This window comes from Python bivittatus, unplaced genomic scaffold (assembly GCF_059951505.1).
Source record: "Python bivittatus isolate LINGU-HERP-01145 unplaced genomic scaffold, Pbiv_v1 ctg000060_np1212, whole genome shotgun sequence".
NCBI classification, from domain to species: Eukaryota; Metazoa; Chordata; class Lepidosauria; order Squamata; family Pythonidae; genus Python; species Python bivittatus.
This window is the reverse complement of record NW_028277044.1, coordinates 292,382-308,904: the sequence shown is the minus strand read 5'-3', so window position 1 is coordinate 308,904 and position 16,523 is coordinate 292,382. Positions and strand designations below refer to the sequence as shown.

The following is a 16,523-nucleotide window of genomic DNA, read 5'->3' as shown; positions in this document are numbered from 1 at the left end:
TTATGCTGAATGCATGAATAGAGTTAAAATATATTAAATAGGTAAAGTAGAATAAATTCATAACAGAAACATCTCAGGGAAAGAACTCTTGAGATTCCGGGAAGATCCTGCTAGGTAGAGCAAGTAGCATTAGGTTAGATGAAATTATGATCTGATTGTTTAAAAAAGCTACATCTGCTTTTGGTATTCTGATTAAATTATATTTGAGGAATATTATTCAGCGCAATTTTGTCACTGTAATTTCTGTTCTGAGCAGAACACAAAATTTCTTACTCACAAAGAAAAGTCCTCCCATTTCTAGATGTTATTAACAGTTGGTATAGAATACGTTATGTCTAACATCCCGAAACAAAATGTTAAACAAAAATGCTATTATTTTTTTCTATTTAACATGATAAGCTGTGGTTCCTAATATAATTAGGCAACATTTTAAAATATGCTGAATTTGATAAGTTAGTGAGCAGAATTTACTGAACATATAAATAAAATTTAAATTTAAAATAATATTAAACTTTTTCAGTTTTATATATGTTCATTTCATTAGATAGCTTAATTTTTTTTCAGTGATTTCAATTTTGGATGTTAATTTTTGGAAATTAATTTATGCTTTCTAATATGACATAACTAACATTGGAAATTGGTTTAGGAAAATCATTGAAATAACTACTTTTCTACATAGTGCAAAAGCTTACTGGTGCTTATCTGTCTGGAAGCTGCTATTTTATTCAACTTTCTTAAATTCCAAACATCTGTTTTATTCTTATATGTTTTTAACTAAGTTATGATAGATGCATTTTTTGCTCCAATACTAATTCAAGATGTAATGTTCATTTCTTTAGATGATAAAGTATTTCTGTTGTTGTGCATGCCTGGTGTTCTGTATATTGCATTCAGAATATTTTTTTCCTTCTCACCTATCCACAATGCAATGCCGTTCCCATGATGCACCTCTGCTTGCTGTTTGCCTGTATGTTAATTCACTTGAATTCCATTGGCCACTGCCATCATGTGCTCGCTGCCTATTCTTAAAAGACTCAGTCGACTGCCAAAGCAATGAAGCGACCTCTCGAAACAACTGTAGACCTGGTACTTTGACTTTCACCTTTTGCTTTGCATGTAGCTTTTCCAAAATGCAAACAAATTTAATGTTATCTTTATTGTATTTTTAATTGTAAGACATAATTTCAGTATTTGGGTCATCTCATTTTCACATGTTATTATCGCAGAACAACCTAACTTCTTTCCTAACAAAGTTGCATCTTCAATTGACTTATTTTAAAAGTTGAAGTGAAGAGAAAAATTATTTTTTTCATTGACAGTGCTTATTCCATAATAAATAACATGTGCCTTTTAGAAATATAACGTAGCAATGGAGGCGAATATGTGTAGCTCAGGGTTGAACTGTAGAGTCCATGGGGTTCTCTGAGCTTGGTTCTTTTCTTGCAAACATTTCATTACCCGGCTAGGTAACATCTTCAGTGCTAAAATGGGATGAGGTTTGCTCTCTATTTATTTGCTGTGGCCTGCTTTGCCAGTACTGGTGGGGGTGGGGGTTCTGTTTTGCTCTTCTGGTAGTTCATTGATTAGCATATGTTGACTGCTTGATTGTGTGCCTGGTGGTAACCTTTGCTTAACTGGGTGATGATCCCTGGAGGTGATTGCTGGTGATTGAATGCTGGTGAAGCGATCTTCTGGTCTTTTGTCTCTTTTGAATAGTATGTAGATGCTGTTTATCTCTATGTGTCTGTTAATTGCTGCCTCGTCTGAATACCAGGCTTCCAAGAATTCTCTTGCATATTTGGATTTGGCTTGGTCTAAAATGCTGACAGTTTCCCAGTTAAAACTGTGGTTGAGTCTGTCCATGTGTTGTGTAATTAAGGAATTTTCATCATGTCTTCTGACTGCTAATTGGTGCTCATGGATGCGTTCTGCTAGTCTTCTGCTTGTTTGTCCTACATAGTGTTTGTTACAGTCCTTACACTGTATGTTGTAGATGACTCCTGTTTTTTCTTCTTGGGCAACTGGGTCTTTTGGTTTACTTAGGATATTTTGGAGTGATTTTGTTGGTTTGTGTGCTAGTTCATGATATGAAGATGAAATTATGGTCTCATTTGATGTCACAGCACTCTTCATGTCCATAAACCCAGAAATAGTGAAAGAATCCATATCAGCTGTACTACACAACACACCCGACCTAACCAGATACACCCAGATCGTAATACCCAGAATCATGGACCTCATCAACCTCTGCCTCACCACCTATTTTCAATTCGATGGACAAATATACCAACAGATCAGAGGCACATCCATGGGATCACCACTGTCAGGACTCATAGCAGAGATTGTAATGCAACGCCTAGAAACTATAGCACTGCCACACATACAGCCTAAAATATGGATCCGGTATGTAGATGACACATTTGTTATAATAAAAAAGAAACAACTAGAGAAGACACATGAAACCATTAACAACATCTTCAAAGGAATAAAATTCACCAGAGAAGAAGAAAACAACAACACAGTACCCTTCCTAGATATCCTCATCAGCAGAGGAAACAAGAGGAAATTAGAAACCCAAGTTTATCAGAAGACAACCCACACCAATCAGATACTCCACTACCAAAGCAACAACCCGACCTCCCACAAGAGGAGCTGTGTAAGAACATTATTCAAGCGAGCTCAAACGCATTGCAGCAACCCAGAACAGCAGAAAAAGGAAAAAGACCACCTATACAACATCTTCCAACAAAATGGATACCCACGTAATTTTATCAAAAAGTGCCTGACCACTCAACCTACTACAACACAACCCACACAAACCATGAAAAAGATCACACTGCCATACATCAGAAACATCTCAGAAACCACCAACAGATTATTACAACCATATGGCATCTCTGTAGCACACAAACCAACAAAATCACTCCAAAATATCCTAAGTAAACCAAAAGACCCAGTTGCCCAAGAAGGAAAAACAGGAGTCATCTACAACATACAGTGTAAGGACTGTAACAAACACTACGTAGGACAAACAGGCAGAAGACTAGCAGAACGTATCCATGAGCACCAACTAGCAGTCAGAAGACTTGATGAAAATTCCTTAATTGCACAACACATGGACAGACTCAACCACAGTTTTAACTGGGAAACTGTCAGCATTTTAGACCAAGCCAAATCCAAATATGCAAGAGAATTCTTGGAAGCCTGGTATTCAGACGAGGCAGCAATTAACAGACACATAGAGATAAACAGCATCTACATACTATTCAAAAGAGACAAAAGACCAGAAGATCGCTTCACCAGCATTCAGTCACCAGCAATCACCACCCAGTTAAGCAAAGGTTACCACCAGGCACACAATCAAGCAGTCAACATATGCTAATCAATGAACTACCAGAAGAGCAAAACAGAACCCCCACCCCCACCAGTACTGGCAAAGCAGGCCAGGGCAGATAAATAGAGAACAAACCTCATCCCATTTTAGCACTGAAGATGTTACCTAGCTGGGTAATGAAACGTTTGCAAGAAAAGAACCAAGCTCAGAGAACCACGTGGACTCCACAGAAATATAATGAAACACAAATGATGTTCCTGTCCTATTGTAACTTTATTTCAAAAAAGAATTAATGTTTTCTTTAGACTCCCTTTTTCAGTTTAATTACTATGATTCTACAATTTTAGTTTAATTGTGCCATGCATTAATTATCAATAACAACAAAATTCATTTTACGCTGCTGACTCTGGAGCATGGCAAGGCATTTTCAACTGTTGAAAAAGCTATAATAATTATACAATCCTCATTAAAAATATAGATCTATGTATATAGATATATATGGAGATATATATACATATGTGTGTGTGTGTGTATTTGTGTGTGTGTGTGTGTGTGTGTTTAATTCACAGGCCTTTCCACCTGGTGTGCTTCATCCTTTACCAAAGAGACAAGCACTTGAGAAAAGCAATGGTGCCAGTGCTGTTTTTAATCCCAGTTTCTTGCACTACCAACAGGCTCTTGCTAGTGCACAGTTGCAGCAACATGCAGCATTTATTCCAACAGGTATGTTCTTTTTAGAATTAAAGAAATAAGTATGATCACTTTGTCTTTAGCCAAAAAAGCTTTCCATGCGATCCCATTCATTGTGCTTTCATCTGAATAATTGTGTTCTTTTCTAACCTCTTTTAGGGTTAGGGTTAGAGGACATTGACAATGGTTGTTGTTGTTTTTTTTACTTTTAATATTTCTGCAGAATATTATAATTTCAGAATTTTTACCAGTGCTAAAGTAGTGCCAAAAAGTTTTGAGTCTGAACAATTTGATTAACCTTGGTCTTTTTTATATGTCTAAACATTCTCTTGGAAAAGAGCATGTTCTTGCTCAGTTTTTTGGCATGTTTCAAAAACATTTTTTCACATACCTTCTATATAGATATTTTAAGGATTGAGAAGAACCCAGAGGGAGAAACCAAATATATTCAGATTTACTGGGAGTGTGGTATCCTGCCTTTATTTTGTACAACCCGAGGCAGAGTATATAATGCTTCTGCTTCCTATTCTATTTTCCCCTAAACAACAATCCCATGGGGTGGGTTTACCCTCTCCTTCTCTGTTTCTGATGTATACTGCCGGCTACTCTTTCCTTTCTGTTCCAGAGTAAAGTTTCTGCTTCATATCTGTTACATTGTCCGTCTACTGTCACATTTGATGCTAACTTGAGGCCCCATGTACTACATCATAACTTATATGAGGCAGTTTCGCAAAGGCTGTGGGATCTGGCAATAGCATAGAATATGATAACAAGAATCTCCTATTGTTGTAACATTAAGTTACATGTCTTACTCTTTCTTCATTCTTTTTCCTCCTTGCTCTCTGCCATTTTAATATTTGCCAGAAAGGATCTTAAAGTTTTTATCAATCAGAGCTTGGAAGCAGAATGGAAAAAGAATTGCTCCTATTTGCATAATATTAAGCTGCCGCCACTGCTTATACCTTGTGGGAGAGGAAAGTAGAGGATTTACATCCTTTAGCATCTACAGTGGCTCCCCATTATTTGCTTCCCTAGCAGACGTCTGTCATTTTTCCTTCCCTTCTGCTCAATGGAGGCATTAAAAAAACTATCAGTTTTTTAAAAAATCACAAACGCAGAATCATTTCTCTGTTTGCCCAAGATTTTGTGCCTGTTTCACACATCAAGACTGATAAATATGTATAGGGATTGCTTTATCGCAGTAGCCTACATGTATCCATCCATCACATCCTGATCTGATCTTGTTTGTAACATAAAAGGAAACAGCATGTGAAGAAAACCATATCATGCCATTAAGGAAACAGCATGTGAATATGAAACTCACTATTTCTTATATACATAGTACTAAACTGTAACCTAAAGTTTGATATTATGTCCCAAATGAACCAGTGATAACAAATAGAATATTCAACAAAATAATATTTTAACAATAGATACATATACATTTTGGTGCACAGTTGTTTCATATATATGAGTTCTGTGAAACTGAGTGGTGCTTAAGGTTCCCCTAATCAAGCAAATAGATTCACATTTCACTCTTATGATGAAAATTAGAGTGCAGGGAAAGGCTGCAAGGTTGTCTGTAATTGAGCGCAAATAAATCAGACCCACAATTCTGACTGCAACATAGCTGTGGAGGGTATAGTTGGATATAATTGTCAGTATTTTATGTCATGATTCTTTTTTTTACGCCATGATGAATCAGAGACAACAATTGTGCCTATAGGATCTCAACTAATGGCCCAGTTAAAACCTATCAAAGTCATCGTTTAGGTTGTTGTAAGCTGCCCTGGTTTTCAAGGTGCAGTATCTTTTTAATTTTTGAACATTTTGAAAAAATGAGAAGGAGAGTTTGGTTGGCTGGTTAGACCTAGTGAGCACTCAGGGACACCTCTAATATCAATGAGTGACTCTTACTGATCCCACATTTACTCTGTGGTTTATTTATTCTCACATACCAGTTTTACAAACCATCATACATTTATTAATCATCACTAGGAATGCTTGTCCTTTTTTATTGGAAAAACTTTGTATGTCTGTGTTTGTTGCTTTACATTAGTGGGCAGTGAGGAACAAGTGTAAGTCCATGAAAAAAGTTTAAGAGTCGTTTTCTGTTGTTTCCAGCAGCCTCATTTTACCAGATGGCATTATTCTTGATATATGATTGCATGAATAACAACATATTTTACAGTAATTTTTTACATTCTTTTGTAAAGTACTGATGGAAGACAATTGTTTGAAATCCTGGAGTATCTTATTCAGTAGTTACATAAGTTACATAAGCATCTATTTTCTGTACTTTTCATTAAGAACCAGTGGTGGTCTGGAAAACATAATGACATCAGTGAAATGTCTAGGAACTTACAGCAAATTTGTCTGCTGAGATGTTTTAATGTGCGTGTCTCTACAGCTCATACTTGTATGAGGCACAATGTAGCCCCATATCTTTAATGGCTTTGAAAATAGCTCCAAAATTAGATACAACAGGGCTTATCAAGTTTTATTTTCTAACTAGTAGAATCACATAATAATAAGCAGACCAAGTGGCTGTCCCTATCTGGACACGTCCAAGAATAGATTTACAAAACATGCAGTTGCCTTGCAAAACATGTGGCTTTTACCAATTCAAGGAGATATCCTTGATTTGAGTCTTGTGCACTGTGAATCACTTCTTTTGGATGCTTTGAACAGCCCTAGTAGTACATAAATAAGTATTAACAAAACCTATAAAGTGAATAGGTAATCATCTCATGTATAGAAAATAATGTGGGATTTATATATTATGTATGAAAAGAAATGTTTTTACAGTAATTTGAAGTAGCAGCCAACCTCTGAATGTATATGAACAAGTACTGTACCCTAGTATATTGGGTAGTCATTGTCATCATTAAGTAAACAGTAGTGAATCATATGTTCCAAGAAAAAGAAAATACATCCTTCTTGTCGTTTAATTGCTACTGAAAGTAGTTTGATATTCTTGCAATCATTTAACATTTTTATATTGGTCCTACTTGAAATTGGGAATGATTCCTATAATGTTTTCATTGATGAAAATATGTTGAAATGCTTTCTTTTTTGAAAAATAAATGTTCAACTGGACCATATAGAAAATATGGAATACTTTGCTCTTCCTCTTTGTCTCCTGATATTTCATTCTGTCTCATGTGTATTGTACACTGACCCTAGAGTCATCTTTTTGATCCATAATTAAAGTAAGTAAATGGGTTGTGAACTGTAGTCTTAATTAGTGTGCACAAAAACCCTGAACTTTAGTCTATGAAGTCTAAAGTTCAGGGGGGTTCGTGGTGCCTTCAAGTCAGTTTTTGACTCCTGGAAACTGCCTGGACTAGTCTCTGCAGTTTTCTTGGCAAAGTTTTTCAGAAGTGATCTGGCATTGTCTCCTTCCTAGGGGCTGAGAGAGAATGATTGATTTGAGGTCACCCAGATGGCTGTGTGCCTAAGGTGGGACTAGAACTCATGGTCTCCCAGTTTCTAGCTGGTGCCTTAGCCACTACACCAAACCAGCCTCTAAAGGTTCATTTAGCATACCCATTTAGTGCCTTGATTATTTCATGCAGAAGCAGTAGAAATATTTTTCTTCAAATACTGTTCATTTTTTTTAATTGCCTTCAAAAATATTTTATGCATATGAGAAAGTTTTGTTCTTTCTATTTTGTCCAGTTACAGAACTCAGGGAAGCTCTTAGGTTAGAGGAAATAATTCCAAATTACCGAAGCACATAAGAAAAATAACCGCATGCCAATATCACTGTCAGATCAAAGTTGTAGTCTATACCACAGCCCAATGTTTACTTAGAAATAAAAAACATAATCTTCTGCAAAACTTACTTACTGGTTGTGCTCACATGACATGCTAATCCACAAACTTAGTACAACACTGTTTAAAATTGATCCCTAAAAGTGATCACATAGTAAAGCAGCTATTATCTATTCTATTCAAGCTGAATTCTTTTTAATGGGAAGGTCCCTTTGCTAAAATAAAATATTAAATGAAATGTTTGCTGTATAGATTATGATGTATAATGCATACTATATTGTGTATTTATAACATCTGATCATTGACTGTAATAAAAGATTTCATTTGATTTGTATTTATAAAGATTTGTACATAGAAAGGAAATGTTTTAAAATAGCAAAGAAGCTATGAATGGCCTTTTTGAATTTGTATATAACTCACTTTGGTTTTTCCTTGGGGTGCTTGGATCTTCGAATGTTAACTCTAAACAGCTAACCTGTTTCTTCCCTTTATTCACCTTTTTTCACCTACCATTGCATGACACACAGGGTCAGTTTTGTGCATGACACCTGCTACCAGTATTGGTAGGTTTCGAACTTATTTATTGATCTCTTTTTAATGGTATTCTCTAGCTTCCTTTGTTTGGAGGAACTAAAATATAACTTAGACAATTGATTCCTTCTGGTAGTTCTTTTGAATTTTTGCTCGAATTGTTAAAAAGTTTGACTTATTTATTTAAAAAAAAAAACAACCCTGCTACTTAGATGCATCATCATTTGCAATACCAGTCCTACTGCAAAATGCACTTATATCATGAATTCCAGTGTGCTTTTGTTTTTTTAATGTGTATTTTATAATGCTAGCATTATTATGTCATAAAATATTGAAAAAAGCAATTTAACTTCATCAGTGTTTTGAAGTTTCATAGTGGTGTGCCTATATTTTCTTTTTTGCTGTGTTGTAAAAAAGTTTTATCAGTGTTTCCCAGAAACATTTATCTTAATATTTGCAATAAAAGTAAACATTAAATACATTTTGCTCCAAACTACTATAAAGCTATTTATCATTGCAGTCCTATAAGTGTTTTTTAGAAGTAATTCTCATTTAATTCAATGATTTATACCAGTACACTTTTACATTTTGAAATATTTGAAAGTTTTCCTTTTCTGATTTAGCTATTTGTCCAACAAACCTTTTTCAAATTAATCTTGAGTATTCACATTATTACACTGCTGTTTGAATTTCCTGCCTTACCACTTATATCTTAAAATCAAGGTTTTAGATTGTATTTTCCAGATGTCCTCAACTTTCTCATACCCCCACTTAAGTTATATATGCAAAACTGAATCAAAATAAATTATCATAATGTTCACTTTTCTTGTGAATTTTAGATAGTAATTAGGTTACATCTAATAGTATTACAAAATAAATTGAGTGTGCTTATAGGACCACAAACACATGTGTATGTGTGTGTGAATACATACATTCACACACACACACACACACACACAATAAAAAGTCAAAAGAAAACATGAATTCAAATTTAGGTTGTTTTAATAGCTACATCTTTTCAATTTCCAAAATTAAGAAGTTCACTGTATTTTTATTTAAGGATAATAATGAAACTTCACTGATATGAAATGATAGATTGAATGATCTCAATCTTTGTTAAAAGATTGTCATTATGCTAGCATAAGTTCACACATGTGATATAAATGGACTATTTGAAGGTGCTCATGAAATAGTGAATGCTTTTCAATGTTTGTTTATCCAAACAACCTGTTAAGAATGAAAATGTTGGGATGCTGTTACCAATGCAAATTCTGCTATCACTCACTTAACACTATTCCCTCATAGATATATACTAGGAAGTCAAAAAAGAATAAAGCAATAGTGAACTACTTCTGTTTTGTTGCCAAAGAATGTTACATGAACTTATCCATTCATATGGTCACCAAGAGTGTTTTTACCTTACCATGTGCATAGTTTACCTCATTATGTGCCTCAGCAGATGGGGGCATTTGGCTGACTTTGCACGTGCTCAGAAGCTATGCAGAGTTGGGCCCAATTAGTCTGTGAATGACAAAGTACCAGGGAATATGAGGGCTGTAGGCAAGATTGGGAAGTTGAGAAACATTACAGAAATCTTAACCAAGCATTTCTGTTTTGTTGCCCAGAAAACTGCATGGACTTATTCATGAACTCACCAAATGTACTAAGAAACAGGTGATTAAATAATAGCAAAGGACGTGATGGAAGCAGATACAAAGCACAAGCTAAAAAAGAAACAAAATGGGGGATCTGTTCGAAGCAAGAATTCATACTGGATGTCATGCCACAAAAAAAATGAAACAGGTTCAGCAAGTGGTAGAAACAGCAAGTGGTAGAAACAGCTAAAAGCAGTGTTGGTGGTATAGAAGAAGCAGAACAAGACTGACATGCTCAATAATGCTTCTGGTCATGCAGGGTTGTCTAGGAAAGTAGGACCTGCAAGTGACAGGGAATTACACGGGGAAAGAGACATACAAAATAAAACTATGCACATTAACACAAAATTAAGTTGTGCTACATTCAACAGACTGAGTAAGAATTTCTGGAAATAAGCTAACAAAATGATAGCAAATAAAATAGTACTTACTTTATTAGAAGATTTCTTCATGTGTTGACATGAAAAAAGGAGATAGAAAAAGACTAAAATGTAGTTTTCAGTTGTTTAAAAATAAGCTGGCCATATTGCCTGAGGGTTGCAGAAAGTAAGCTTTCAGAAAGGATTGCAAGAAGCAGGTCCCAAGGCAAAGTAACCTCCTGTTTGTGAGTGTTGGGGTTGCTGGACCCCATATTAAGATTGTAGAAAGATAAGATAAGAACTGAAAAGTCTGCCAAGGTTGAGAAGGATGAAAAGACTAGATAGGCAAGTTTTATTTTGGAAAAGGTGGGAAAAAAACAGAAAAGATTTGTTCTCCACTCCACCGCAATCAAGCAGGCTAATTTGGAGGGAGGATAAATGTTTCATGAGAAAAACTTCATTAGAAGGTAACTGCACAGCACTGATACCTAATTTAGATCACATGCTTTTGAGAAAAATACTGTGTAGAATATGAAGAAGTTTCTTTATAATTGCCACTGATTTCTTCCTGTCAGAATAAGACTTCCCTGCTTCCTTCTTTTTCGGAGGAACTTTGAGATATGGTAACTCCAGATCTAGATCATCTAAGCAATCACAATTCCAAAAAATAACACATTTGAGGTTTTATTAAATCCATGCACCAGCTGTTTTCAAATATTGAAACTATGGTAGGAATATTGAAACATTACCTAATACCTAGGTAACATTAACAAATACCTAAAACAATTATTTTTTTCTGGGAATTGCTGATAACTATGACAGACTTCCTTTAAATTGTACATGTAATAAGCTATTTTCCCTTTTGTTTTATTTCTCTGCCATGCTTTCTTGCTTTGCATTGTGATTGCATGCCATCTGCTGGTTTAACACTTGATGGCTTGCTGCTCTGATATTCACCATGCCAAAATTCCACTTCCATTGCCATAATGCTACCCACACCGTTTCATTGCTTCCATGGTTCCCCTCCTGAAAGTATCCATGATGCACAGCGCTACGTCCGCCACTGTCTCTGCACCAACAGCTCCTACAGCAAGTGTCCCCTTCGCTGCAACAGCCTCAGCCAATCAGGTTTGCCTCTTTTAAAGCTTTCTTTCACAAATCCCAAACTCTAAATGAGTGCTGGTATTTATTTAAAAAAAATTCTCCTGGAGAATTTTTTTCTTCATGTTTTTACCCATCAGACTTTATTTTGAAATAATTATTTAGCTAATATTTACGGACAGGTTGCACTTATTTAGAGTTAACATTTATTGCAAATAAGGGTATAATGTTGCTCCGTCTGTATGATTTTTTTTGTCTCTAATGCTAGCTCAACAACCATTTTAGTGCTGATTTAGTTATCCAATTAACTTGTAAATTTTAGAATAAAATGTGTTAAATCTGGGTTTAACCATTAACTGTCTTTTCTCCATACCATAATTATAATTATTTAATCTTTTAAGGCTTAAACAGGCCAAAAGATTGAGGCTGAAGAAAAGGAAATAACTCATATTTCTACTTACCATATTTTTATGGAAGCTTGCATACTATAACTGGAAGATTTGGTGGGAGCTTTAATATGGGCTGCAAAATTCTGGATGATCTCTTGATGGCAGCAAAGAATTAGAGCTTTCTGCATTACTTTTTTGCCACCTAATAGTTATTCCCCCCCCCCTTTTTTTTTGGCATTTCAGACCTGGCAGCTCTATTTAGCCCTAAGAATCATGTCTACTAACAATTCACAATATTGCTCTTTTTTTCTGCTTTGTCTCTATTTAACTGCTTCTATTCATGGTAAAAGTAATCGTCAAACGGGAGTTATATTTATATTAAGAACCTAGAAAGCAACCTAATGAGGCTTAGGGAGGTTATTCCTTTTATGTTTGTAAAAGGGCCAGATTTCAGCCACAATGGGAAGTGAAGCAATTCCTGATCAGATCTGCAGTTCTGTTTCCATTCTCTCTGGCTGTATGTTCTTGCTGTTTTCTTCCTTCAAATTTTCATAGTGTATAGGTAGATAGTTTGAAATTAATGAAGCCATGGGAAAGATGATTAGAGCATAAGCAGAAGACCAGGAGAACACTGAAAACATCTGTTCCCATTCTTCATGTGTAGAATAAGGAACTTTTTTTTTCTGGGTTCTCATTGGGTTGGATGCTTTTTGGAATGCATTGATAAAAGAAACGGCTTACATTTTCAGTCTTTTAAAGTACTGTAACTAAGGATATGTACTGGTTGTGTCATGCTATTTTATCATACTTCTTAAGCTTTGCAGCCACTCTGGCAACATATTGCTCTGCGTATAGTTTTATGAATTGATTATCATTGGAACATTTTATGAAATTAATCTATTTTTACAAAATTAGAGCCGATGAAAACTGCTAAACTGATCAACATGAATGACAACTAATCTAAGCATATTTCTTCTCATTGAATGCATGGGAGAGGTTTTTAAATACCCAAACACAAGAGAGTTTGTCAGATGTTTCTGTCTTCAGCTGCTCTAACAAGAGTTTAAGGATTGTTCTGCCTGCAGGGAACTGAGACCATCTAACTCTTTTGTGAATGGCTAACAGAATCTAGACAGATATATAGATAACAATGTTTCTGGAATTGTTTCCTTATGAATATTATTAAATGTCAATAGGTGCAACCTGTTTCCAATTTTATCTTGTTAAGAATCAGTGAATCATAGAGTAATATATAAAATCATTAGGTAATTTAACTTTTTTAGAATAGACTATCAATGCAGTATTCTTGCACTATCCAAGAAAAATAAAAGAACATGAAATTCAGATACTTAATTTATTACTTCTTAATGTATTAAGAAGATATGTAAAAGAAACAAGCACTAATGAAATACAAGTATACTCATAAGTGAATATATGCTACATTCAGGAAGTAATTGTTTATATCATGTGCATCATAGAACTGAAAATAAACTGTCAATACTTATTTTCAAATATCTACATACAGGACGTGCTCAGTCAGTGAATAGTAGACACTTGTTGAGTTTAGAAGGATACTACCTATAGAAAATTCAAAGATCAAATCTTAAAGTCTAACATAAGAAGCCTGTACTATCTTTCCTCTAGCAGCTCAAAGTGCCTTACACAGCATTCATTCCTCCAGTTTTTCCTGCAACAATCCTGTAAAATTAAGTTGGACTGAGAGAAAGAGATCAGGCTAAAGTCATCCATTGAGTTTGACTTGTATTAGATAACTGTAAAATCAGCTACCAACAATCCCTAAGTCTCAGCTACATATCTGTCATTTAAAGTTTTGCCCAATTTTTGAATTCTGTCTTAAAGACAGCGAAAAGTCTTTGAACATGGGCACAATTGCATGGAGAACATAGTGTACAGGTTCATATGAACCATTAAGGCTTGATGTGGTTTAGAGCAAATGAGTATGGCAGCACCTGCTGCTTAGACTGATGATTTCTGTTGCAAGGAGGTACAACTTGGGAACTACAGTTGTTTCCATCCTTGGTTTGATTAGGATGCATTATAAACCAGGATCCATTCCTAATGGAAATCAGACTTTATGTTTTGGACCACTAAAATTGTGAACAGAGCTGTCCATGGTTTGTGGTACATCATGCACACGTTATGTATGCAACTTCCAGACAATGTTAACTATGGTATCTTTACAAGTAGATGGTATACTAGGATGTACTGGGTACTTTGACAATCAACTGACAATCTAATCAAAGACAAAAGTTTGAAAAGAGAAGGAAATGGTTGGCTTACTGTAGTTTCTAAGCTCCAGTACAAAGAAACCTGTGGTTTCTAAGCTCCAGTACAAAGAAAGATGATCAGTTGTTGAAATGTTGCTGTTGACTCCACTGTGTCATCTATTTCATGTTCCCCCAGTTTACAGAGGAAGAGCATTTGGCCTGAAATAATAAGGGAAATAATAGAAGTGTAGATACCCAGTTGTAAACAATACATAGGTGTGCTTTGTGCTTACATCATATGGAAATTACAGCTTCCCCAGCTTATACTTGTGGATGAGTTGATAAACTTTCAAATTGATCCAAAGATTTTGTTTTGTTTTGTTCAAAAAAATTCACTTATAATATTTTTCGAGAATCTGTCATCAGTAATTTGTATGGTGAGTAGCTTACCTTGAAGAAACCATTAAAATGTAAAATGCTGATTTGTATCCTTTCCTGCGCTAGAGAGATCTCTAATCTAGGGAACCTAGTCATGCTAGGCTTAACAACACATATCTGTGCACAGGAAACTCATTAAGTCGTCATCTTTGCAGTCCAAAGAGAATATGAGGGAAGGGAATTCACAGGCCACGATTAAAGTCACAATTCTTTATACTGAATAGGAAACTTTCAAGTATAAGATTTTTGTCTGTTGTCAGTGTGTTCTGTTGTACTTTAAAAGTTCTGATGCTTTGGAGCAGACTTTCTCTCTTATTTGCTGAGACAGGAAGGTGGTAGCAGTGCAGCATTAATTGTAGGAGCGTAAACCAGATAAAAGAGAGAAGCTCCAAGTTTTGATGTTACTAGGGGAACTTGTGCTATAAGCATGATGGAGAACTGAGATTGAGATAGGAAGGACATAGAAGACTGAGTGAGAATGTCTATCTATCACCACTTAGATGGCTTCTTTATTTTTGTCTTGGGTAGCATGTCATTTATATTTTAAATCATTTTGCAGTTCATTAATATAGTTTATCATACATTCATAACTATAATTTTAAGTAGTAAATATTGCGCAAAAAAAAGAGGTAATTTTTTTCCCATTCATGTATCAATGCTATAAATTCAAAATAAAATGAATATTTGAATTCTGTGACGCTTTGGGGAATATGAAATACAGCACCATTTGTAATCATTACCTTACCTGAAGTGCCAAATAGATATTTGTAGTAGTCTCAAGTTCAAATTATGGAATAAGTTAATAGAACAATATTTATTAGGTTTTTTTCATATGCCAGTAACTAGTTTAGATGATTCAGTTTTAATCCTATTAATTTATATGATAATAATCAAAATCTGTTAACTACTTGAGATTTTAGCAAGGCTTTCTTTGTTGTTTTTTGCTTGATTTATTTTGTTTTGCAAAAGCAAAAATCAAGTAGAAAGCACAGAATTATAGATTAAGTAATAGTATGCATGTAGTATATACTGATTTCAGTAACACTCTTTGGTAAGCTCTCCAATGATATTTTTGTAGACAGTGGAAAAATATGGATTTATAGCTGGTTGATGAGCATATTTATAGAGTGCTTCTCATCAAACAAAAGCAAATATGCACAACTTCTGTTGACTCAAGGGCTGCAGCATCACTTTTCTATCCTTGATTTAGAGCAGTGTTGTTATGCTTCAGATTTCTGCCAGTACTTAGCTTGTTTATAACAGTTCAGGTCATCTGAAACAGAAAAGCCACATCCATATCTTCTGCCTATCCAAGTAATAAACTCTGATGACAATATCACTTTTGTTTCTCCTGTTACTCTTACCCAAACACTCCTAATGGGATTTCCATATCCCAGTTTGTAAGTTTCTGTACTGTCATGCTTTCTTTATGTACTGCACTCCCTTTCTGTGAGTCTGTTCCCCCCACCAAGTTTTAGCAGTGTCTATGAGATCATATTTGTCTTCATATTTATCTATCATGTCATCTCAATATAACTGAGAATTCTTGTTTGTTTATTTGTTCGTGAGATTTGTATATCACATTTGCTCCAGGAGTTCAAGATCCAATTTTTCCTTAAAACAATAAGCCTGTGAAATAGGTTGACTGAGAGATAGGAACTGACCTAAAGTTTCCAGTTAGCCTGTGTTTCTCCAGTCCTAGTTACTACCCTCCCCTGGCTTCTGGCCTCCAGTATTAGAATTCTTCTGATGCTGGACTAAAAGCACATACCATAATATATTTATTTAAGATGTCACAAGACTTTTTGTTGTCTTTGCAATGCCAAACTTTCTCCTCTGTGTCTTGGTAATTGAAAAAAAACAAAAACCAAGTATGAAATTGTGTAACTTACTAAAAGGGTTTCTTGAGGGATACCAGCAATTGCTAGAATTATTTGCATTGGAATATTTGCTTTTAATATTCACTTGTATGCTATGATCAATAGCAGTATATAAAAGTATCTTAAATGGCATCAAACACG

At 35.0% G+C, this 16,523-nt stretch overlaps 1 protein-coding gene across 3 annotated transcripts in view; it reads left to right on the top strand.

Annotated features, from left to right (window-relative positions):
• The window catches only part of MBNL2 (muscleblind like splicing regulator 2), a 78,374-nt gene that overhangs the window by 52,008 nt on the left and 9,843 nt on the right, over positions 1-16,523 (top strand). Inside the window, exons 6-7 of one of the 3 annotated variants that reach the window (XM_007428391.4) lie at positions 1,033-1,086; positions 3,904-4,057. In XM_007428391.4, coding sequence (XP_007428453.1) covers positions 1,033-1,086; positions 3,904-4,057 — 208 coding nt within the window. The remainder of the gene's footprint in view (positions 1-1,032; positions 1,087-3,903; positions 4,058-16,523) is intronic. The other 2 variants (XM_088136439.1, XM_088136438.1) reach the window with 2 other exon arrangements.